This window comes from Artibeus jamaicensis, unplaced genomic scaffold (genome assembly GCF_021234435.1).
Source record: "Artibeus jamaicensis isolate MK-2021 breed Jamaican fruit bat unplaced genomic scaffold, CSHL_Jam_final scaffold_1019, whole genome shotgun sequence".
NCBI classification, from domain to species: Eukaryota; Metazoa; Chordata; class Mammalia; order Chiroptera; family Phyllostomidae; genus Artibeus; species Artibeus jamaicensis.
In genome coordinates, this window is record NW_026522025.1 from 10,689,934 (window position 1) to 10,716,355 (window position 26,422).

Sequence of the window (26,422 nt, forward strand, 5' to 3'; positions counted from 1 at the left end):
GAGTGACTGAATTTGTATCTTTAAAGCTTAGAAATTATTTCCCCTCATTGTCATAGCACAACAATAGTTACGCAATTCTTTCTCAGTGTTAAAACTGTATCATCTTGCAACCTCCTGTGCTCATAGAAAAATAACACATTTATGAGTAGGTGATAAGACGGTTGAATCACTCCTCAACCGAAACCATCTCATCATCATACACAGTCCCGACTAAACAGATGGGATTCGAATATCATCATTAATGCCAAAAACCCCCATTCCTGCAAATTTAATACATCATAAGTTCTTCTTCAGCAAGACATTTTTTAAAAGTTTTAAGAGGAAAAGTGGTAGTTACCTAGCTTATGTAATACTCTTAAGCACACTCCGAACATCTGATACACAAGAGTTCTAAGGGGTGGCTCTCCCGAGCAGCTGGCAGCCCTGGGGTGGTCTGGTGGAGCCCTTCCAAGTCACTGCTGCATGAACACAGCCTTCTTGCTCCCTCCGAACCCTGATTAGAAGAGAAGAGGCCCTGTGTGTGCGAATGAGCCTGGTCCTTTTGGAACTAGAGCTTCTCCCTTGCCACCACTCCCCACCTAGCTCCCTTTGGGGAAGGACTCGCTCTGTGTGCTTGGATTACTGCAGTGACCATGTGCACACACATACAAACAATGCTAGGTAACTGAGACAGGCAGACACATCAAAATTTGTATTTTAAATGCAATAAATATAAGACCTCATTTAAAGAACAGTGGAGGGTTTCCACTTAAAAGCTAAGAAAACCTGTATGGTGTGGCTCATCTCATAGTTTATATGTTTGAAAACCTAGGTTATTGTGTTTTCTCATTAGGTGGGCTACAGCTAAATACATTAATTGATGTTCAGTGTCAGTTTGGTTATTTTATCTATTTTCTGGAGATGCTAATCATAATTGAATATTTTAGTGGTCCAGATTTAATGATGGTATTACAAATTTCTGTTTGCTCTTGGTCTTGATGATGGATAAGGTTATATTTAGCTGATGGTATTGTATTCATCAGTGTTTACACAGAAACTACAAATTGTATATATCTATGTGTACCTGTACCTGTACACTAACATTCTGCATTCTCAAATAAAGATTTTTTTCCTTCTCACACTTCAGTCTTTAAGATCCTGATGATACTAGAATATGTGGACAATATTCCTAAATATTTTAAACACTGCAATAATATTTCTTTTACAACTGCTACTATGAGATTAATGAGCAAAATGTGACTTTCCTAGGCATTTGATTTTCTAGATTTTCTTACCATAACAAACAGAGTATGATACTGGATGATCAAAACAGAGTAATTCTAAACCTTACACTGCCAGTCAGAAACAGAATTATTATTGTATCATGATATCATGAATGTAGGAAAATGAATCTCAGTATTCTATGACCTGACTCTTTTGCAAAGTACTCATCTTCTCAAACCTAAGAACAAAAAGCTTACCTAAATTTTGACCATTTTTAAGGGCTACAAGTGTAGATGGTAATTTAACTGTTCATATATTCAGAGTATAATCACCCTTATTTCTTTTTTTTTCAACCCTGGAAATGCTCTTAAGTCTTATTTATTTGCAAAAAAGTATTCATTCCTGCCTTTGCCATTCATTTCACACTATAAGCAACTCTAGCTCTTTCAGGTGACATTTGCACTGTACTTATTTCACTTTACTAACATTTTTGTCTCTGGGTGCCTTCTGTTTTCTTCCTATCACCTTTTAATTGGGGGGATTTAAAACTGGACACAAAATTCTAAGATAGGCTTCTTAACCTTCATCTTTGGCCAAATTATTATGTGGGTAGGAAGGTTGAAACCTAGGCTAAATTATTTTTCTAGTGGAACTAGAATTTGCACTTCCGTGGCCCACGGACTTCTGTGGGTATCATTGGCCGAACAGGAATTACGCTGGTTGGCTTTCAGGTGTGACGGGTTCCTCCCTGCTGTGTGCCTGCTCTTCCTGTATCAGCTTTTCATGGCAGCAGTCAATAGGATTTTGAGGTACTCTTTGGGTGTTAGAATATGGCAGACTTCTCTTATCTTTGTGTTTTTTGAACGTGTGAGATATTCCTCTGCCGTCCATCATTTTAGCCTGTGCATGGTTTCTGGGGCCTCCTCACGTATCACACACCATCCTTGGCTCCAGCTATTTGGAGGCGCCTCCCTCCCAGTGGGAGGTCAGCCAGGGGGTCACAGGAGGTGTTGTCTGCAACTCCTAAACCCTGTACAAGATCCCCCTGCCCCGAACCAGAGAGCTGCGCCTCTCTTGCCTCTGCCAAGGCCTGTGAAAGGGGGACATCCAGCAGAAATAAAGGCCTTTTCTCCCTTCTTATCATTTTATAAATCCCAGTCCACTTTTAGGTGTGAAATTAGTATTATTTTAGTCACTGGCAGTGGTTCAGTGTTAGAAAGCCGAACAACAAGTGAAAATTCATCTCTTTAGTGCAGCAGTTATCAGCTCATTGACTGGGCCAGGCACCATTAGAATGTACTGAGGATAACCTAAGAGTTTTCTGACAGAGCTCAAATTCTCATGGATATCATTGAAAATCACCTTAGTACATCTAAGTACAACTTAATATGTCACGCCATAACAGATATATGTACAGTGAAGGACTGTAGAGGAGGAAGTTTCATTCTAGGTCAAGACAGAGCAACATTCCATCTTTGCTTCATGCCTAAAAAACATAAAACACATGGAAGTGATATCTATATTTTTGCCTGATCATTTTTATCTTGTTGACATTTTTTGGTCATTCTTCAGCTTCCCAAAGGGAATATTCCCCGAGGTTTCATGCTGAGGGGAGCTGAACTGAGGTTGGAGGAATTGCATATGTGCTTCAGTAGCAAATGCGGTACAAAGTTTCTGTTCTGGCTTTGCACAAGCTTATGGAAGCAGAGACTAGTATGTAGGCATTAGGATTTATTTTTTCCTTTCCCCAGTGATTATATTGATAGTGAAATATCTTTGTCTGAGTACTCCAAAGTTATAGCTGTAGGCGCCATAAAAATGCATAGATAGATGGCTACTGGTGTTCAATTAAGAGGTCTCAACCCAGCCTCTAGTATGCAAACTCAGTCTATTTTAGGTTTAAATTTCTGCTCATAAATTTTTTAAAAACCAAAAGACATATTGCTTTTCAAGGTTATGTTGAAGTCTAAGATTTCTTAAACAAAAAAGCAAATCCCTAAATGGGAAAAAAATTGATAACCTTAATGTACTTCCTCACAATAGCATTTCCATCTCCATCGTTTAAACACACTTTAAATAATATTCTCTTCATTGCAATACACAAATCATCTGGTTTTCAACTAGAGAACCGGAGAAAAGTTACTGCCAAGTCTAAGATGGCATCCAATTCAACGCAGTCAGGTTTGTTTGGGAGTCGGGGGCTCTAATTATTTCAGGTGGTAGGAATCATCTAATCACGTGATAATTGTCCATAAAAGTAAGACATGAAGTTACCTTGGCTGCTGACAGGCCACCACCAAGTATAAAAAAATAGGAGTAAATTAATTGTTAACCTTCACGGTCGTGTTTGCATGCAAATGCTTAAGGAAAAGATCTTTCATTTGTATCAATTATGTATGGGTAGGAATTAATTTGTAATTCTGGTCATCTGGATGGCTCCCTAACAGCATTGGTGACCTTTTGCAGCGGCAGAGAAACTGTCCATGTGTGCTCAGCATAGAGTAGCACCAGGACTGGGTAGTTTTGTTCCTAGGTTCAGAAAAGAACGGCATTAAACGGCCCATGGTAGGAAATAATTATTCAAGTTTTAAAAGCATTTCTGTTTTCTCGCTGATCTTTGACTTTGCCTCTTCCTTACCAGGATGGTGTATTTTAATGTGCAGTCTTCTAAGGGTAACAGCATCTCCAGCTTTTGAGTAAAACTGGAGAAATTAAATTCCGTTCTCCGTTTGGCTGGGTGCCGCCTCCAGTGTTTGCGTGTGAGCTTTCCCCAGAGCACTGCGGCCCCTTTCAGACCCACTCGGAGCCTTCTGCTGCTGCTCAGTCGTTTGCTGTTTGTTTCTCTTCCAGTGGCTTGGAATTCTAAACTTTCTTTGAATATGTCTTTTGTTGGTGTTTGTATTTTCTATAATCATGTTGTGTTTCTCTAAAGATAAGGGGTGAACTGAATGTAAAGGAAAAGGAAAAGAAAACAAGTCCACTTGAGATTATTTTTAAAAATTGTGTCTCATTATCCTGTTGACCTTAATATTAATGGATAAATATCAGTAAAGCAATTGGCTATCGTATATTAAAATTAATTGAGATGAAAATTGTTTTTCCATTTGTTTATGAAGAAGTAATTAATTGTGAAGATATTATACCTAGAAGAACATCGGCGGAGCTATCCTGTCGAAAAGTTAGGCTTGCTAGTATTACTCCAAAGAAAATGTTCTATTTGGCAAGATTATTTGTATATATTTGGGATGTGATCAGGAAGGATTTCAACTTTCCCTAGAACAAAATTAGATATTTTCTTTCTTTTTAATTATGGGTGTTAATGGTTTAAAGTTTTCCAGGATAAAAATAATAAAGGTATGCCTTTCTTCTAAAACATGTGGACTGACTTCTCAAATATTTCATTTGCAATTTTAAAAGGCAAAATTGCAGGATCTTTTTTTAGGAAAAAAGAAGGTAGTCATGCCATATTTTTAAATCATTTGCTATAAAAGTAATATTAATTTATGAAGTTAAAATTTCAAATATGGTACGGCATAAATTTGCACTTCCAATTTTTAATGTGGGATTTGTGGTTCATTCTGAGGGATTTCTCTGAAGTTTTTCGACCTGTAATGCTTTCTGTTTGTTTCTTCACTATGGTGATTGTTACAAGATGATAAAAGCCATTACTTTTCCAGACTTAAATAAAAATTCACACTTCACATTTTTTGCTCTTTGAACCTTTGAATCAACGTAGATTTTTTGCTGTGGTCACTGGGTTAAGATTATCTGAAAATTTAAAAATAGGCATTTTCTTTATAGTACTTCCCTATAATTAAAATATGCATTTGCTTAAAAGCAGGGAGACCTTCTAAGTTATAAATTAGCATTTCTTGACCTGAGGTCACTGGTAGAGCTACTTTTTTTTCTTTTTTCAATATATCCAAGAAAGAGAATGGTACTGCTCTAACTCTGTTGAAATAGAGGTAATATTTCCAATTTATTCAGTTATGTGTCATGATCTTTTGATCTGGCATTGAACTTCTTGCTGAAATGTGGTCAAATTTCAGACAGTTAATTCTAATCCTATAAAGTCAAGGTAAAGTTTGGATTCAGGCTTTCTGTAGGTAATATAAGTTTTCCTAGAAAAGTATTTTTATTTTTAGATAATGCTTTATACTGTTTTAAGCCTCAGAAAATGCCTTCCGTCAAAAACTTTTTTCCTTGATCTATTTTGTCTGATTTTTTCTCCTCACTGATTCTCCCAATTCTGTGAAATTCTTTTGATCCAACTTCATTTTATTTCATTTTAAAATTGTTATTTTATTACAAATTATTCCATTTAGAAGTTAAATTAATTGAATTATTTTTTCAGTTTGAGAATGATTTTTTAAATAAAAAATAAATGCAATTCGATAAACATATATAAGGACCTAAAAGCCCCATTAAGACTCTCCCAAATGCATTAGTATAACAGAAAAATAATATAAAGTGGGGGAAACATACCTTTGAGAAAGCCGTCGCTGATTTATCCTGATACTTCAAGTAAATGTGCTAGAATATTAGGACGCTAGTATTTAATGGTGTTAGTCTGCATAGTCTGTTGCTGTAATACAGAGCTAAATATCAACAGAACTTGTTACCGTTGTTTGGGCTGCTTTTATATACCAGATTCAAAATATGTTTTGACACTTTATTATGTTCCGAATCAGGCTTCAGATGTGTGTAATGAAGGATGAAGTCTTTATCAGACTCCAGTGTATAAATAATGGAGAAGAGCAGTTTGGAAATGGTCTCTCTGTAAGAGAATGGTTTCTGAAGAGTTTCAAGTTATGATCTGGCACAAGCCAAATGCACTGGAGGTGTAAAGAAAACCGAGACTCCTCTCTAAGGGCACGGACTGCTACTGCTGCCCCCTCCCTCCCTTTTCTTTCTCGTTCGTCTTGTTATTTCTCACTGAAACTTTCTCACTCTTAGTTTATATGCTGAACCTTTTGAGAAAGCCCGGCGCCTCTAATTGACTTTCCCTCACAGACCCTATAATTGTTGGCTGTATTTTTATGTTTTTCAGATTCAAGTCAGTCTGAAAGTCCCAGCCAGCCAAGTGACGCTGACATTAAGGACCAGCCAGAAAATGGTAAGTTTAGCTCTGAGAGTCCACCGTAGCTAGCAGCTAATCGAGTACAGGGATTGCGGGGTCTGTCCTATGGGTGGCCCACAGTAGGAGCCACGGAGGACCCAAGAAATTCCCCGGACCACTCCAGCACCTCCACCCGCAAACAGTATTGGGTACTCGTGAAAACTTTATTTTCCAAGAAGGTTGATTAATGTGAGAGGTGGAATTCCCTTACCGACTTAGAATCTTCTAAAGCGTAAGTGAGGAATCATGACGTTTTCATTTTATTTGAGTTTCTTTTTATATGTATTTATTAAATTCTCACCTGAGGGTAGGTTTATTGATTTTGAGAGAGAAACATCAGTGTGAGAGAGAAACATTGATCTGTTGCCTCCCATGTGCATCCCTGTCAGGGATCGAACCTGCAACCTAGATATGTGCTCTGACCAGGAATTGAACCTGTGACCTTTTGGTGTATGGGACAGTGCTCCAACCAACGGAGCCACCCAGCCAGGGCTTATTTGAGTTCCTTTTAAAGTGGCAAATGCCTCATAGTCTTCTCCAGTAGTGATTCAAGATTATTGACAAATATTTTTGAGGCTTTTAAGAGTATAACACTTTGCCAATCACTTTAAGAAAATGATCTTAGTCTCTGAAGGATTTTTTTGCTTTAAATTGTCCAAAATAAAACAGTAAGGGCACATGACAGTATTAAATTCCTCAATTGCACAAATATATAAACTTTCTGTTGCAGAAATTTGAATAAATAGAATAAATCCTTTAAATATGAGTACAATAGTGTCTGATAAAATACTGAATTTGACATATGCAGTCCAAGTACAAAAAAGATTGTCATGGGTTGGAAATTTTGACTGAGTAAAGTCATCGGTTCCAATAAAAACCAATAAGTGAACTAGTAATACTTATTATACGCTGAACACTGTATTGTATACTTTCATAGATATCATAAAGTTCCTAGTGCCCCTTCCTTGGTGATAGAGCTGGAGGCTCTAATGGGAGTACTTGACCTCGAGGGGCCTGCGAGGAGAATGTGGCATCGAGGTTAAAAGCTCAGGCGGTGGTGGCAGACCTGCTTTCAAATGCTGCCTCTGCTGTTTCTCACCTTGGTAACACTGAGTGAGTTATTCAACCTCAGGGAACAGATGTATTCCTTACCTTTAAAATAGTATGGTAATAATATTTCCTACCTGTTGAAGAATTATGTAAAATCCTATGTACAGATTCATATAGTCTATACCTTAAAAATTGTTGGTTGTTGTTCAGTGTTACTATTACTATTTTCTGCACAATACGATCTGGCAATATTTGTTTTTCGTGTACCTAGAGTGGCCTTGTTCTTCGAGTCTCTCTTCCTTTTGTTGTTGTATACACTTTCCCTTTGGGTTCTCTGTCTGATCCGTTGGAATAGAGAAGTGAACTGAATTATGTCACTAGCGTGGGTTGGAGAATTGAGCTGACCACATCAGATATCCTATCACTAATTTTTCAGGATTTGTTTCATTTCCCAAGCCTGGGAAATTCTTTATAACATCGCCGGGCTCTAATAATTAAATATGGACTATCTGGCTCTTCCTCTTCTCATCTTGGTATTTTGTCGAAGTTGTCTTTTTAAAGCAGGCTTTAAAAGAAAGCAAGAGAGACCTTTGAAGGCTTGTTTTTAGTGTCATAAACACCTCCATCTTATTTTTGTTAACATTTAATGAGTCATATTTATAGATTTGTTTTTTCTTTATATTCTACTTTACTTATAGATCATGCTTTCAATATTTTTTTCATATATCATATTTAAATCTGCCTGAAGTTGTGTTCAGAGATATTCACTTTACTTTCTTTTTGCATTTTTGTGTGCTGTAGGGGTGTGTGGTTCACATAGTTCAGTCTGGCGGCCCCTCTCGCTGGCCTGTGACTCATCTGTCTTCATAAAATGGCCGACAAGCTGTTCACATGCAAATATAAATTGAGAGCTCGAGAGGCCTGGCACGCCTTTCCGGAGCTGCCTGTGATACCGATGCTGTGTGCTTCCCATTCCAAAAAGCAACCAGGATTGAGCCTGGATTTTTCGGCCAAAGGCATGGCGATACTAGCCAAGTGTGCTTTTAACTCCAGACTACTTGGTTGCACCTCAAGGATTCGCGGTACCATTTTGGAGGATCCTGTGAGTTCAAAGAAAGAAAGTATCAATATCTCAGAGAGAAAGTTACAAGTTCCCATGTTTCAAATGTCTATTTGTTTCAAAGTAGAAGAAGGTAGACCTTTCTCTGTCTTAGATAACTCTAACTGAAGCTGAGACTAAGGGAACATCCACCTATTCAGTTTCCTCTGTTTGCCTTGGGTCAATCTCAGATGAAGCTGTTGGGGCAAAATGATTTTCTCTCTTCTCTAAAGATATAATCCCTAAAGGAGAATAATTGAGGATTTCAGGACTAAATATTTATATGCATTAGACACTTCCTGGTGTTGCTTTGTTCCCGTGTTCTTTCTCTTTCCATAACACCAGGTTATCGAACATGAGCTCCTGAAAGGTTTTTTTGTTTGTTTGTTTGTTTCATTTTTGTTTCTAAAGTGGGAACTCTCATAAATGTGTCAACAAAACTCTAAGAATTTTTGGAATCTTGATCAATAAAGAAGTGACACGCTCGGGACTTCAAATAAAATGGGAATTCATTAGTGCTTCTTTATGTATATATGCAAGGGGAAATAATATTCTTTTTATCCTAGCTCTTGAATAGAAAGGTAATGGGAAACGAATGGTGTTTTCCTAGCAAACCACGGAGAATGAATAGACAAATGGTAAGATGCCGTTTCATCCAAAACCATAAACTAGGCCGTGTAACTTCACCTAAAGTGGATGCAGCTGTCTCTTCCCTGTCCAGCTAGTCTGTTTTTTAACTCCCATGGAATTTTTGCTTTCTTTTTTGTACTCTCTTAAGACTCAACTGTAAAAGAATACAAATCTTTGTCCAGTTAGAGTATTAAATGTGAATTTTGAAAGAATTATCTGAAGCCTAAAACATCAGAATCTCTGAAACTCAGAATTGCTCTAGTAAATGATGGAACTCTACCTGTAGAGTCAAACAGACCTGAGTTCAAATGAAATAATGCCTGGATGACTTTGAATAAGCTAGTATCCCAATCTCAGTTTTCTTATCAGTGGAACAGGAATACTGAAGGAGCCTACCTTGTGAGTATCAAAATGAGGATATGCCTATGAAACATCATTATATCTGGTTCATAGGAAGGGCTCCAAGAAAGGTAACCATTCCTGTTATCCAGGCAGAGCTTGTCATATGTGTAATGAATGCACATACTTGAGAGCTGGGGAACAGAGATTGGAAGAGGGATACGGTCAGAAATAAACCAAGACTTAGAGACATCTTTTGTAGATACCTACTCTGTTCTGAAACATCAGCCATAAATCTTTTAAAATCTGTCCACAATCTCCATGATGCCACATCAGTTTCACTGTTTACTTCTGGTCCTCACATTCTGTTCAGCTTCCAGGAGTTGAGAACTACAAAGGTGACTCAGAGTTTATAGAACCCTCGGAAGAACCTCAAGAAGAAGGTGGTTCTGGAAAGAAGGATCTTCTCCTACATGTCTTCAATTTTAGCTGAGGTTTTACTTGGCTCAAACCAAATGGAATCCATCTTATTGAAAACTGTAATCTGATTAAGAGTAGGGTTCATGACAAATTCCTTTTTAAAACATCTTGTATGGCACGTAGCTCTGTGCCTTGAACTTAGTAGTTACCAAATATTTATTTACTTAAATAAAGTTAATTAATAGATAAATATATTGTCATTATCACCTAATTTTTCTAGTCCGTGTGCCCATTGTTGATTTATCAAGGGGCTTTTAAGAAAAAAATAAAAATAAAACCCTGAAGAAGCTGAGGATCTCATATGGGTGTAGGGTAGGGTTGTACACAGATGTATGGACATACAGACACAAACATGATGAACAGTGCTAGGAGGCCAAGGCTGGGCTTCGGTGCTGATGAGTACAGTAGATCAAGTTGTACTGCAGCTTCTACCCTCCCCCAACGAGCAGATGTGATCAAACACAGGTTTGAACAACACGGGTTTGAACTGCATGGGCCCACTTATACACAGATTTTTTTTCAATAAATATCTGTATTGTTTGTGATCAGCAGTTAGGAATGTGCAGTTGTGGAGAGCTGACTATATACATTGTTCCACACTTTTATATTGGCAATATGAATATCTGTAGATTTTGGTATCCACAGGGATCCTGAAATCAGTTGCCTTTAGATGCGAAAGGAAATCTAATTTGGGGGGGAATTAAAAGTAATATGCAGTCTTTTTATGGCATGGGGGGGTTGGCACCCCTAACCCCCAAGTTGTTCAAGGGTTACTTGTGCATGAACTACTATCATGTTAGCTTATGGTAGATTATCTATAGGAAATGCAATCTTGACCAAGTTCTCAGCTCTGACAGGTATCATTTATATAATCCTTTTGAATATTGCTGGAATCCCCCCTTATCAATGTGATACTTATAACAGGAAATCAAAGTTGATATTTAGGTTATGTTCTTTGTGTTTAATCATGGTTGTTCTCCCTCATTTAACTGACAGTTACACATATGCTGGTCTCAGTAACCCTTTGCAATCAGTGGAAGGCCATTAATCATGATGCTTGCCCCAGATTTTGAAAATTTCCAGTTCTGCCTGCCAATTTGAAAATCACCCTGGAGTACTGGTTGAATCTAGCTTCCATATTCACCATCTTCATTTATGTCATTCCCATCTTCCATTGTTAAATAAGTGTCATTGCTAAATGTAGCTAGGTGAACAAGGAATGCACTTTTCTTAAGCCATAGTTGTCAATATCTCATTAGTTATCATTTAACTCATTTCTGTATTTTGAGTATTTAAATATCTATGAAATAACTTCCAGGCTACTGACTTCCTGATTTAAGATTTATATGTAGGATTCACTTTTAAATGTAGGGGTGGAATAAGAAAACTGTGAATTTCTGTTTTCCTTTTGGATAAGTGTTCTTTTTATCTGATAATATTCTCTTTGCAAATTGCAGGCCTTCTGCTTTAACTTTTTTTCATTACCTCCTCAAATATATAGCATATCATAATATTATATTACAATATTAATAACATAGTGGGAAGACAAAAATAAAATCCATAATTCCAAACTCTAAGAGTTATCTCTTACTACTAGGTGGATTGCCTGTTGTAGGAACTGTTTTGATTAATGTGTCATTTTAGTTGAGTCATTTTTAGGAATTTTGCAGGCAATGCAGCCTCACAGTTTCATTTTATTGGGAAAGTAGGAGCATTCTGGCACCGCTGACTTGTAAATACAATTTATCAATGTTTCACAATTTCCATGACTTTCTTTTACAATTACCTAGCAACAGTTATTCTCTTCAGTGTTCTTTCAAAAAAAAAAAAAAAACCCTGCTGGGACAGATACAGTGGAGTGACCACCAAAATCGCAGCCATAACAGTAATGATCAATATTCTAAAATGTACAGGTCCCAGCTCAAGGAGACATTGAAACCTAAATGCCTTCTCATTTCTAGATCGGTATAATTAAATTCTGACTGGTGAATTTTCAACAATGCAATGAAGCTAGTTTTTCTTCCTCAAGAAGTGAGGGAACTAGAGTTTGGTTTGATCTAAAAATGTCAACCTGAGAGCAGGTGACTTGTGCTTTCTTAAATATTGTTAGCAGATGTGACCCACCGTTGTTTGGAGAGGCTCTTTAGAAATGCCTTCAGACAAAGGAAATTCTTGACCCTTGCCTTGCGAAAGAGGAGGTACCAGGTGAGGCTGGGGCCTTCCCCCACTGCACCCGGCCGTGTGGCGTGTACCAGGCTTTGCACAGGACCCACTGGAGTTAAGGAGCCTTTTCAACTGCAAAATAGGGAGGCAATTTGTGGTGATTTTTAAAAAGTAGCTTTACCTCACACATTATGGATATTTTATTGTCTACATACAGAGGATAACTAGCGGAATAGACTTTAAGTGGTTGGCTGGTAGCCAAAGTAGGGAATGTCTTAGACTCTGTCCTTCTGATTTCTAAATTCTAAAATGCACTGGCTGGGTGGTCTATTTCAGATATCTTCTCTTGTCACCGCCGCCCCTTCCCCCTCAACCAGCCTCCAACCCCTCACACAGAAATAGTTACAGAGAAAAGAAGAAAAACAGGTTTCTTTCTGGTCCTCCAATGTACCATTTGAGTATTCATTGGATGTAACAGTCCATGTGGAAAAGCATTTTTAAGTGCTTATTTATCATTTATTTGGGATTTTGCAAATTTATCCATAGATCTCTATTCTAAAAATACAAAGCAATACACTTCATGTAGTTTTTGAGCTGGGCTCAGAAAAGAGATCCAATGAGGAGCCGTCATCAAATCACAGAACAGTAGGAGGTGCACCTGGTGTACGGCTGCAGCTCCATCTGCTATTGCTGTCTCCCTGTGATCTCAGCCTGCACCGACTCTGACAGGACTGTTTGGCAGAGATGTCCTTAGAAGGACCTGCCATGTACTTCTAGGGGTCACTCTCACACCCCTCTCCATCAATTAAAAATCTGTATGGTGGAGTACCAGCCAGGCTAGTCTGGGTCAGAAACAGAGTGTGAGCTTGCCTCACCACAGATAATAGGGTCTGGTTTGACACTTGAATGTGAATTTGTTGTTTTAAAGTCCGTGTATTATATTTTGGAAGGAATTATCCAATTGTGGATAATACTAGTGAAATGGGTGTAATATAAATAATTTATTTGGGGATTTGGAGTCCCTAATCCAGACTGATTAGTCATCTGCTAGAAAAATTCATGTGGCCACAAGGATTTTTGGCACCTTCACTCCCTAAAGCTTCCTTATTGTTTTTCTCTTCTTTTCCTTGGGTTGTGCTCAGCTCCAGGCAACTCTGTTCCCTTGGCATGTCCTTCAGGAAATCCACTGGGACATCTCAGACAGAGGTGGAGGCAGGGGCAGTGTTTACTGCGGATTACCCTGCCCCATCTCAGTTGTCGATTTTTATACACGGTTGATTTTAACCCCAAGGGAATGAGGGAGTCTAATATGCCTTACCCACGGGCATCATGTGGCGAACATCCAAAGAGGCAAGTGTAAGGGATGTTGTGGAAAAGCCCAGCAAAACAGGCATAGGCTTCCAACAATCTCCCATAAGGGAGAGTTAGGGTTTTCTTAGATCTTTCTATGCATTTTACAACCAGAGAGCTTCTCAGCAAGTGGCATTTGTAAGCTCCAGAGATGAACAAGAAGCCAAATCACAGCTTCGGAATAGGTTACATTAGCAAAGCACAGTTGTCATTACAGGCCTGGCACTGAGCATGTGTTTAGGGAAAATCAGTTGTCCAAGTCATTTAAAGACTTGTACCTCAGTTTCTTCATACGTCATTCAACAGATGGTTATTAGGAATCTGCTGGGTATATCTGGACTATATTCTACATGCATTGGAGGAATACATAGATGGATCAGACACCCTGTTCTTTTTTTTTTTTAATTTATTGTATTTTTTCCATTACCATTGAGTCCCTTGGTACCCCTTCCCCCACAATCACCACAACATCCTGTTCTTAAAGGCCTCATAGTCTAGTAAGGGAGAAAGGCTACATTCATTCATTCATTGAACAAATAGTGCATTTTAAGAATCAGACACTGCACTGAATAAAACAGACAAAATATCTTATGGCACTTATCTTCTGGTAGGGGCAGACAGACAGTGAACCAACTAATATATGTGTCAGATGCCAAGTGGTATTAAATGAAGCAAGATAAGGGGATAAACAGGGAAGGATGTGGATGCTATTTTACATAGTGTGGTCAGGGAAGGCCTTTCTTGTTGATCTTTGAGCTATGAGCTGAGAAGATGAAGAAGAGAACTGTGCAGCTATTAGAGACTTTTGTTCTAGGAGGAGGGACCAGTAAATGGAGAGGCCTCAAGACCTGTTGGAGGAAAGGAAATGGGGTTTGTGTGGGTTGAGGGGCATAAATGAAGGAGAGGACAGTCGGAGGCGGGGGCAGCAGGAAGACAAATTATGCTGGACTCAGGCTAAGGAAAGGACTAGGCAATCCTTGACAAGCCACAATATACTCTACAGAGGAATGCTCATACCAAATCTATTCATCTCCTGATGGTTAGTTGTGTCCTAAGTGCCTGTGACGTGTTAGATACTTAATGTTCAATGGCGAGCAAAGCGAAAAGGCCTAATTTATAACATCATCAAAGAATGAGACTCTCTTGTCTGCCATAGCAACATCTTGTAGCAGCCCCAAGGGCTTCCCCTTATGCATGGATGGTATAAGCTGCATCACTTGCATGAGATATTGGGCTTCACAGACACACTTGTGCAAACGATTCCTTTTTTTCATTTAATGGAGGTCAAAATCTGTCTGGTTTCAGCTTAACCCTTATCTCACAACAGAGACCATTTAGATTGGAAACCCCCAAGTCCCAAGTCCATTTACCATGAAGCTTGATTTTTCTTCCTAAGAGTTGCCAGATTTAGCAAATAAAAAAATAAGACGCCAAGTTAAATTTATTTCACATAAACGATGAATCATTTTTAGTATTACATGGGATGTAGTTATGCAAAGAAAGTATTTCTTGTTTATCCAAACCAACTCCTATATTTTATCTGGCAGCCCATTCTAATTCTCCACACACTTTCATGGAGGTTATGTGGGCAAGAGTTAGCAGCATATGAAAAGGTTTGATTTGTCTGTGACGATTCCCCTGATCACAAAGGGTCAAACCACTGGAATTTAACCCACTGAAAATAAAACCTGGGAAGAGTACCACAAAGTCTGAATGACTTGACTGCTTAAATTCCATTCCTGCCGCATCTGCTGGTACCCAGCCCAGCAGTTATCCTGGAACAATGAGCCACTTGTAAGGTGCAGTCAGTAGGTACAATACAGTAGTTGAGAGCCACTCAACCTATGCAAGTAAGTGTATAAGTTTAATTAGTGAGATATTAATTGAGCAAGCCATTGAGACTATAGGTGAGTCACTTCTTTAAAGCAAATGCAAAGGAAGTGTACCTTGTCACAAGATCCAGTTATTGGCAGACTGTTTGCCTCATGAAAAATGATGAAAGTAGAAAATCAGTCAACTGATAAAGCCCTGGGAAATTCCACATTCAAAGGTGAAGGAGAGAAAAGACATTTCAGCTAGATTTGAAAACCGAAGGTGCCGTAGTTTGCATGTGCCGTAGTTTTCATGTGCCGTATGGGAAACTGAATGTATGTTTCCATTTGTAATTGAAGACTATTTTGTTCGGTATGACACCACTTGTGTGAACATGTCACAGAAGCACAGTGTGGTCTTTGAACTCTTTTAGTTTAAAACAGATTCAAGGGAAGCAGTCTAGGAAAATAGGATTAAATTCTTGGCTACTAGAAGAATGATTTTAGTGATGATAATCATGAGAATAGCTCACATTCGTTGTGGGTTTTCTGTATGCTAATATGTTAGCCTGAGTCCTTCAAGAGGAATATGCTTTGGTGTGATTAGATGAGCAGGGATTTATTGGGGTAAAACCTATGAACTATAGGGAGGGAGGAAAAGTAGGCCAGGAGAGGCTTCGGAATACAACACAGACGCCCCTTAGCTTACGGCGGGGTTCTGTCCTGATAAACCCATTGTGAGTTGGAACTATATTTAATTAACCTACTAAACGTGATAGCTTAGCCTAGCCTGCTTTAAATGTTCTCAGGACACTTACTTTAGCCTACAGTTGGGCAAAATCATTAACGTGAATCACTTACATGCTGATTACATGATAGAGAGTAGCTGTTCACACGGGTGGTCATGCAGCTGGCTGGGAGCTCCTACTTGCTGCCACTGCCCAGCACCACCATATACCACCCCACCTATCAATAGTCCAGGACAAGGCCAAAATTCAGAATTTCAAGTGTGGTTTCTGCTGAACATGTATTGCTTTTGCCTCATCATGAGGTTGAAAACCTGTTAAGTCGAACCACCATAAGTCAGGACTGTCTGTATTAATCTGATACCTGTATAAGGAGAGGGGGAAGGAAGGAGGAGAGTGCAGGAAGAAGCCTAAACATCAATGAGCTTCTGAGAAAGTTTTGTACAAGCCAATGGAGAGTCTTTGAGCCAAAGTCACCTGTTATAAAAGTTCTTGGTCCCATAGGAATGGGTCTGCATTAGTATCCTCCCACTTGGCCATTGGCTGGGAACCTGAAAAAACATGGGCTTGGAACAGATGCAGTGGTAGAACCAGAGGGGTGTCGGCTTGAATACTCTGACAGGCAGAGTTGTCAGGCAGTTATGTTCCGTGTGACAGGTGATCTGTGTGACTCATCTTTATGGCCACCCCAACAAGGCGCTCGGCTAAGAGTTCTATATTTATGATTTTATTTAATACTAATACAACCTTGTGGAGATAGGTACTATTAGTAGGCCTACTTTACTGATGTGGAAACTGAGGCTCAAAGAATTTGAATAGCTTGCCCATAGTCAAGAAAGTAGAGTCTTTAAAGAAAGGCAGAAAGAGTATTCAAGCAAACTCCAGAACCTAAATGTTTTAACTATTGCATTGTATTCAAACTCTGGTTCTTATCAATTGTGTAAATGGACAAGTAATTTAAACTCTCGGACTTGTGTTTCCTCATTTATAAGGTGGGATGTCATCACCTTCCCAGGAAACATGTTTTCGTTGCTGTTTTGTTTTGAGCTTAAACAATGTTAGCTCCCTTTCCTTCCCGTGTTCTCTCATCTAGGATCGTCATCTCTTCCTTTATTCCTTATCTCATCCTCCCAGGTATCTGCCTCAGCCTTGTTCAGACTTCCACAGGCTTAATTTTGTCTTCCAACCCAACAGAACTATTTCTGTGTGGATTGTATGTATGCATGTATGCGTGTGTGTGAGTGCATGCACCGAGAACTTGTAACCATTCATAATGAGTACTAAATAAAATGTCTTATTATTTTATTAAATTTACTGGGGTGATACTGGTGAATGGGGTCATAAAGGTTTCTAGTGCACATCTCCATGATACATAATCTGTACATTGCCTTGTATGCCCACCACCCACAGTCGAATCACCTTCCATCACCATATTTTTGGGCCCCTGTACCCTTCTCTTTTATTCACCTCATTACCTCAGGGACATGAACCATATGCTAGAGGAAAATATAGAAGATATATTTTTCTTGTTTTAAATTCTTTTGGAAAAACTGCATTCTGGTGGCAAAAAGTACATTCTTATTTTTCCTATGAACATTCTTTACTCCTGTGTCTACATTCTCTAGTATTATAAGTATGTGGCTCTACAATGGATGAAATTTCCATTTGACTTCTCTACTGCAGATGAAGAGTACAAAATGAGATTAATTGTAAGGTATTTATACCAGATGCCATTATATTTGTTGGATGGCATAAAACAATTATGACTGCCAATAAATTTGAAAGTATTTCAGTTGGAAAAGATGAAGGAATGTAGTTTTATTGAAAACATAAAATGTTTATTTCCATTCCCTATTTTTTGTGTGTGCAGTACAATAGAAATTCACACCTCATCCCTTTGATTTTAGATTTCTGAATTATTTAAAAGAATCAGTTAATTCTCCATTTCAAGTGAGCAAGACAAAGTTCATTAGGATATCTGATTCCTAGCATGTTCCACATTCACAGATCATGTTAACTCCACAGAGAGGTTTATCTTTTAAAACTGCCAGTGCTGTCCTGAAAGCTTTTCAATTTAATGCATTTTTGTAGCTTTGGATCCTTAGTGGTAGAAAGGGGCCATTGAGGCACCTCGTTTTCAGAGCACTGGCCAGTTTCAAAAGTAGCAGTGCCCAGAACATGCATGTTCCTTGAGTTACAATGGATTTGCAAATCAATATTATGAAATACATGTAAGTAAAACTCGGCTCACACTAACACACACTTTTGTTCAATGGTCACCAACTAGAGATCCTTGAAGGGGGACAGAAGAAAAATCCTAAAAGAATTTTTTTTCTTGATAGAGCTACGCAGGCTAAAGACATTAGCTTTTGAGTCTATGTTTGTGCACTCATTGGTTATCTTACACTTAACAGAGACTCTGTGTGGCAGTTATGTTTTGGATTCATTTAATAAAAGGTAGGGGATAGATGAATTATTCATTATTTAATGGAGATGGTAAATGAAGTACTTTGAGAAATAGTATCCATGAGAGGAAATACTATAAGATGTCCTTCTTGGTCAGAAGACACAGAAGCCTCTGCAACAGACCAATGGTTAATAATAAAGAGCCTTTAACTTTCTCTGAGGGGAGGAGGGGGAAGAGAGAAGCAGGTGCCAGTACACGCCAGGAAAGACCGGTTGTGCCCAGGGACTGCCCATAATCTCTGTTGTGTACCCCTTCACTCATTCTTTCAACAAATATTCTTGAATTCAATTCTGTTTGAGCAGAATTGATAGTGGGGGGGGTGGTAAGTGGAGAAAGTAGCTCAAAGTAGAAGACTCAGGCAGCCCTTCCCTCCATAAATTGACCAGGAAAGAATACTTTTGGAATACAAGAGCCTAACAAAATTTGGTTGGCCTAATCATTCATAATTGTGTAGAATATTTGAGATGTGGGTTCAGTTCTCTTTCTTTGTGGATTTTTTTTTCTGTGCAGCAATAGGAGAGGCAAGAAAGCTGAAGTGCTATAAAACTAGATGCTTTAAACCACTTGGGTGTGTTATCTTAATTTGATATAATTCTAAGTGGCAGAAGATGAGAAAAATGAGGTTCAAGAGGGTGGAGGCACATGTCCATGGTCAACAGAGAGGGGGCGGCAGGGGAAGTACTGCTGTTCTAGACTGTAGGCTCCTCGAGGTCAGAAACTACTATTTGTGTTGTGTTCCAGCCACTGTGTCTGGCCTCAGCAAATACCTTTTGGATTGGATGGCTGAGTAAATGAGTCAATGCATAGATCTTCTCCTCGGTAGTTTAAAGTTTTTTCTTCAGAATTGGGATATATTTGCCATATGACATTATATAAGTTAAAGGTATATAACATGCTGATTTGATGCATATATATTAAATACGATTGCCATTCTAACATTAGCTAACACCTCTGCATCCTTACAAAATTATCATTTCTTCTAGTGCTGGGAACAATGAAGATCAAGTCTCTTAGCACATTTAGTGTTTATAATACAGTTTTGTTGTTTACAATCACTGTACCATGTATCACATCTCCAGACTTATTTTTCTGCTAGCTGCAGGTATGTGCCCTTAAACAACATGTCTCCCATTCCCCACCCACCCCCAGCCCTCGGTAACCACCATTTAGGGAGTTTAAAGTCTTCTAAAGGGAACAAAATGCAATTCTATTACTTGATGCAATTATATTACATATAATATATAAACATATATTTATATATAAAATATAATTACCTATAACATATGATTATACATAATTCCTCCTCCCAACTTGCCCTTCTTAATCATACATATATTTATCGATATATATGCTAATGCTTGTGTTAGGCAATATGGGGATATGAAGATAATGAGCTGTACACCCACTGCTCCTCGGGTGCATATTCCAGCAAGGAAGATAGACATTTGCCATAAAATAAGATTGTGGTCTCTTGAAGGTATTTGGAGAGTGTTTGGGAGCACATGACGGAAGTTGGTACAAGTGACAAAAGTTATGGAATGGACAACAATAGTTGAGTAATAGGCTTACATAGAAGAGCTTCATTCCATATTTGATCTAAATATTGAAATGTGTGTGTGTTCTTAGATGCTCCCCAGGATCTCTATACCCCTTAGAATTAGCTCAGAACCCCCATTCCATACTCTGAGGAAATCCAAAGTCTACCCTAGGATTTCTGCATATTTTGGAAAGGCTTTCAGACTAAAATCCCGTCTAGCTCTTGGTTCTGGCACCTGCTGAGTTAGTTTAATGGATAGGTCTCCCCTGAGCCATGCAGTGCTATCTTCCATGTCCTGTGCCCCAGATGTTGGGTTCAGCCACTTCTCTGTACTCCTGTGTTATGCTCACATGGAAATTACGTAAGTAGCTGACTTTGGTGAAATAGTAGGTTACTGGGACTGGGGAGGGAGCACTTAGCTTATGTCCCAGAACACACAACTACTTCACATTGGTTTTAAAGAACTCTGTTCTAAAAACACCGAGGCCTCTGTGCCATGTCACCATTACCCTCTCTTCCCATCCCACTCTGATTCTCTCTTCTCCAAGCCCCTGCTCATTCTTGTTTAGTTCTAAATGCAGAGGAGTTCCACTATTTCCTTGCAGTTTGCACATTTATGTTCTTGGGGGACTCCTTTATTCATAAGAAATGTACTATCAGTGCATTTTCCTAATCAATGAATTCTGGTGCTCCTGACAAAATAATAAATGAGACTGCAGTTTCTGTATGTGTGAGAGGAAAGATGAAAGGTCCTTGTTGAGCAGAAAGAACATTCCACCCACCACGTCAGGTTTGGTTTGGCTAAGGCATCGCATATTTGAACAGTTTCTAATACAGTAGTCATATCATGTTTAATTCCTAGATGGCCAGTCATCTGGCATGTTTTCCTGGGAATGAAGCTTGCTGACTGACAGGCTGGCAGATAGAAAGCATCTACAAATGAGAAATGGAGGCGAAATTAAAATGTGACTTCTTTGGCATCTACCTTATGAACCCCGGCCTTCCCCACTTCACTCTAATTCAATTTAGTAGATGTTGGATGGAAACTAATACAGTTAAAAAGAACTTCATGTAATCACACTAACATTCTTAGAACATGATGCTCAAGGTTTTCTGGTCAAGGATATTTGCATTTGCATTTATGAAATAGTTAGAGGCAGAGTTCTGTCCATGTGAGAAGTCCTTGCTCTGAGAATGACATTTTCGGGCATGGAAAATATGATACGCTCAAACCAAAACTGAAGTTGCCTTTTCTTCTGTAAATATTGAAGAAAAGGCTTAGCATGGCACCAGTGAATTTGCTATCCAAGGTACTAGCCATACTGGGTTGGAATCAGAAAAAGTCCATTTGTTGAATTTTTTTTCAAGTTTTATTTTTTTAATATATTTTATTAATTATGCTATTACAGTTGTTCTATTTTCCCCCTTCATTCCCCTCCATTCTGCACTCCCCCTCCCCCATCATTCCCCCCTTTAGTTTATGACCATGTGTCTCAAGTCCTTTAGATTCTATATTTCCCTACTGTTCTTGCCCTCCCCCCTGTCTATTTTCTACCTACCATCTATGCTACTTATTTTCTGTACCTTCTCCCCCCTTCTCCTCCTCCCACTCCCTTGTTGCTAACCCTCCATGTGATCTTCATTTCTATGGTTCTGCTCCTGATCTAGCTGTCCTTTAGTTTGCTTTTGTTTTAGGTGTGGTTGTTAATAACTGTGAGTTTGCTGTCCTTTCACTGTTCATCTTTTTTATCTTCTTTTTCTTAGGTAAGTCCCTTTAACATTTCATATAATAAGGGCTTGGTGATGATGAACTCCTTGAATTTGATCTTACCTGAGAAGCACTTTATCTGTCCTTCCATTCTAAATGAAAGCTTTGCTGGATAGAACAATCTTGGATGTAGGTCTTTGGATTTCATGACTGGAATACTTCTTTCCAGCCCCTTCTTGCCTGTAAGGTCTCTTTTGAGAAACCCGTTGACAGTCTGATGGGAACTCCTTTGTAGGTGACTGTTCCCTTATCTCTTGCTGCTTCTAGGATTCTCTCCTTCATTTTAATCTTGGCTAATGTAATTATGATGTGCCTTGGTGTGTTCCTTCTTGGGTCCAACTTTTTTGGGACTCTCTGAGCTTCCTGGATTTCCTGGAAGTCTATTTCCTTTGCCAGATTGGGGAAATTCTCCTTTATTATTTGTTCAAATAAGTTTTCCACTGGTGGCTGTTCCTTTCCCCCTTCTGGTACCCCTATAATTCGGATGTTGGAGCGTTCAAAGATGTCCTGGAGGTTCCTAAGCCTCTCCTCATTTTTTTGAATTCTTGCTTCTTCACTCTTTTCTGTTTGGCCATTATTTGCTTTCTTCTGGTCCACTCCATTGATTTGAGTCCCAGTTTCCTTTTCATCGCTATTGGTTTCCTGTGCAATTCCATTCATTTCAATTAGTTTCGCCTTCATATATTTGTCTAATTTGTGGCTATAATTAACCAGTTCTGTGAGGATCCTGATCACCAGTGTTTTAAACTGTACATCTGAGAGTTTTGCTATTTCTTCATTGCTTAGATTTATAGGCTCTGGGGCTTTGAGATCTTCTTGAGCTATTATTGGTCTGTTCGCACCTGTTAGGTATGAGGAGCGGAACCTTAGTTGTTCACCAGGGCAAGGCCACCCAGGTCACTGGTTTGTGATGCTGTAGTGGGGGCAGGGTCAGACAGGGACAATAGCAGTCCCCTCTGCCGCTTCTAGCTGCTGGGCCCTGCACAGTCCATCTCACTGCTGGCACTCTCACTGCTGGCTCTTTCACCAGTTTATGGTTTATCTGCATGCAAATGTGAGACCACGGTCAGCCCTCAGTGGGTCCACCCACTACTCCACACCTGGGACCCACCCACGGCTGCCAGTGGCGGGCCTGGGTTACATGCCCCAGTCGGTCCAGTGGGTCTTTCCTGCCCAACCCCGCTCTGCTGTTGGCTCTGCCCCTCTTACCCGTTTGGCTGACGGGTTCGTTGTCAGACTTCCATATAGTTTGATTTTCTGCGGTTTGGCTGCATTTATTGTTGCTATAACTTTGTTGTTTTTAGATTTGGTTGTGCGAGAAGGCAAAGTGTTTCCACCTACGCCTCCATCTTGGCGGAAGTCCCCCATTTGTTGAATTTAAATGATAAAATGCAAGTCTGAGGGATGCAGTGAGAAAGTGTAACAAACAGTCACAGTTCTACATTTTCCTGCTGGCCACTGAGCCACTTTGACACTATTTTATTTGGTGCTTAAGCATGTTACATGAATCTGTGTTACCTGACTCTAACTCCAGCCTCCTAATATTTATTGCAAACTACAGAAATATTCACCCTAAATCTTCACATATGACATTTACTTATTCAACCAATACTTACTTAAAAATCTCTGCTGTGTGCCAGACACTGTCCAGGCATTAGTTACAGGATGCTAAAGCCCAGAGGAGTGAAGTGGCATGTCTCAGAGAGCACACGGAGCAGAGGTATAGCTGGGCCCTTGAAATCAGTCCCGTGTCCAGCGTTCTTTCTTACTTTGCTTTTCTTAGTCTTACTGCTTCTCCCAAAAACTAAACTGAAATCAAAAAGGTATATGAAAGCCTATTGAAATCATCCTCTTAATTTGCCAACAAGTTGTACAGTTTAATTGAAAGTCATCTGTTTAGAATTTGAATCAAATGATCACATTTTAAATATTACACTGATTTGTGTGATTCTCTAGATAGTGTCAGCAAAGGCCAACTTTAGTACAAAGTGGATTGTAAGCTCCATGAAGGCAAGGACTGTTTGTCCTTTGTCACTCACCATTTCCTCCTTTGCACAGGACTCCCATGTAGAGGTTGTCGATCAACATCCATTATAAATGCCGAACCGAATGGCTGTCTCATGCCTTATGATGTCCCTGTTGTCTGATGTGATGTGACCTCCTTATAAAAGTCTGCTGTTGGTGAGGTTACACATGACGTTGTCAGTGTTCAGTGGACCTCTGCATAGAGTGTGTAGTCCCCAAGTGCATCTTCCCCTATAGTCAGTGCTTAGATGGCCAGGTGAGCAGCTTGCAGCTTGTGGCAAGTGCATCGGACACCTGGAGGCCTGCAGGCCGCAGACACAGCAGATGGTTTTGTGGCAAGGCATGCAAAGTGTGCTGCCTGTCAGGGAGGAAGGGTTCTCCCTGGGACTTGGCTGGGACTCACATGATTTCAGGTTTGACATTAGATGGTCTCCCCTTTCACCACTGTCCTCATCTGCCCAATGCCATCAACTTTCCAACAGAAAACTTTATAGGGGCTGAGCTGGGTGTAACTAGTCAGAGTGGGACATAAATACGTGTGACATGGCAAAGCTGACATAAAGGATCTTTGTGCTGTGAGAGGTTGACAGAGCAAAAGAAAACAAGAATAAAATAGAAGCAGGGTCTGTATTAGTGTTTAAGCAAGTATATATTTGAAAAGAAAGGCTAGCTCATGTGATTTTAACAAGTATATTAGCATACTTTCTGGAGAAGCATAAATATAAGACATGATGTCTTGTTCACTCTTCTTTTTCATGACCTTATAGGATGAAGAACATGGATAAAATTTGAAGAAGTGATGAGTTTGATAATTTTCTTATTGGAGGAAACTTTTTTGAAAGGAAGAGTGTAGTCCTCTAATTTGAGCTTTAACAGGGGAATGGGTATGAGAAGAATGGGGACACCTGAGCCAGGGCCTTGACTTTGTCATTTGCCTGGCTATGAAATGCTTCTAAGACTTCCCCACTTACCAGCTGTAACTAACCATGGGGAAGGTACTTACCCTCTGTGCCTCAGCTTCCCCACCTATGAAATGGGTCTTCGTCCTCAAGGATATAATACAGATATGAAGAGATAATGTATCTGAAAACACTTTATAGGCAATCACGCCATATATGAAATTAACATAATAATGACATCAGGAAGTCCTTCATTGCCCTTCCTGTTTCCTGAAAAATGCTAGGAGACCAATGAGTGCACTCCACATTTCCCCTCCTGTCAACCCAGCAGTGCTCATTTTCAAGTGAATGTGGTACAAAGCTGTTGCACGGGGACCAGATGCCCCCTCCAGTGGGCAGCAGGTTTCGCCATTGCCACACACCTTCACGCCCGTGTCTGCAGAGTCCTGAGGACCCTGAAAGCCATTCTGTGTTCACCATGACACCACTGTTCTGAACTACACTGAAATTCAGTTTTCAAAGATAATTTTTTAATGTAAGCACCTAATATGACCTCAAACAGCCCAAACAAATAAATATGTGAAACCCCCAATTTCTAATAATGATGTTCCAGCAGGAATCTTTAGACCATGTAAGTATATCCATGTTTGACTCAAATCGACTCAGGTGTGTTCATTCTTAAACTCCCTGAATCCCCAGACTCTCTTCTTAGTTGCACTGAGTGTATTTACTACATGACGTTTAGATCCAGTTTTAGTTGGCCTCTACATAAACTTCTTTTTCTTTTCCTTTTTCTCTTTTCTTCTTCTTTTCTCTTTCTTTTTATTATTGTTCAAGTACAGTTGTCTCCATTTTCACCTATCACCCTTCCCCACGTCACCAACACTAACCTTTTCTTTTTGGGGGACATTCAAGTCAGGTATAAAATAGGCTCTAATCCCATGTGCTTGTTGGTTTGGCAAATAGGTAGATTTCACTGGATGGTGAGTGCCATCAGGGTACAGTTGTTTCCAGTAATTCTTATGTGTATTTAGTGGTCTTAAAAGGAAATACTAGTGTCCTCTTTCTTAAGCCACTAGTCTGCAAGATCTGTCAAGCACAGAATTTAAATTCCCTGACAAATTATCTTTCAGACTTTGGAAAGAAGTTTTGAACACCTTTTGGTTCCAACTTCTATCTCTGCTTTTGAGTCTCCATTTCTACTCACTCATAATCCCTGCTCACCAAACACTTGTGTTTTCAAGGCATCAAAGCTCATGTGAAAAAAGAAAATAATACATTTAACAGAAAGAAAACCTCCGGTATATATTGGGAGGGTTATGGTGTATTTGCCTGTTCAGGCATTTTTCTGGTTGAACCAAATTCTTTCATCTCCCCCCTTTTCAGAAAAGTCTTTGACTCTGTCCATATAGAGCTGCCACAGAACAAGCAAGGTGTAGTCATCCCCAAGACCATTTTTTTTCACTTGGTAGTACCTACTGAGGAGGTTCCTAGTTACAATCTGACAAATAGGACACAGACTGGTGGAGAAGAGCCTCCTTTGTTAAATGGTTCATTCATTTCACCAGCCTGATGAAAGTTATATGAACCACAATGACTCACAACAATCACTAGTCTAATTCTTTTTGTACCCTGTATTCATTTAAAAGGTTTGCTCTATAAATATAGGACCTAGATAAAAGGTTTCTGTAAAAAAAAATCACGCTCTTTTCAAGATGTTTTCATTAGTTGGTAGT

General features: G+C 39.3%; 1 protein-coding gene across 4 annotated transcripts in view; it reads left to right on the forward strand.

Annotated features, from left to right (window-relative positions):
- NFIA (nuclear factor I A) overlaps positions 1–26,422 on the forward strand; it is a 369,636-nt gene that overhangs the window by 194,883 nt on the left and 148,331 nt on the right. For all 4 annotated transcript variants that reach the window (XM_037136211.2, XM_037136215.2, XM_037136217.2 and 1 more), the window contains exon 3: positions 6,254–6,319. In XM_037136211.2, coding sequence (XP_036992106.2) covers positions 6,254–6,319 — 66 coding nt within the window. The remainder of the gene's footprint in view (positions 1–6,253; positions 6,320–26,422) is intronic.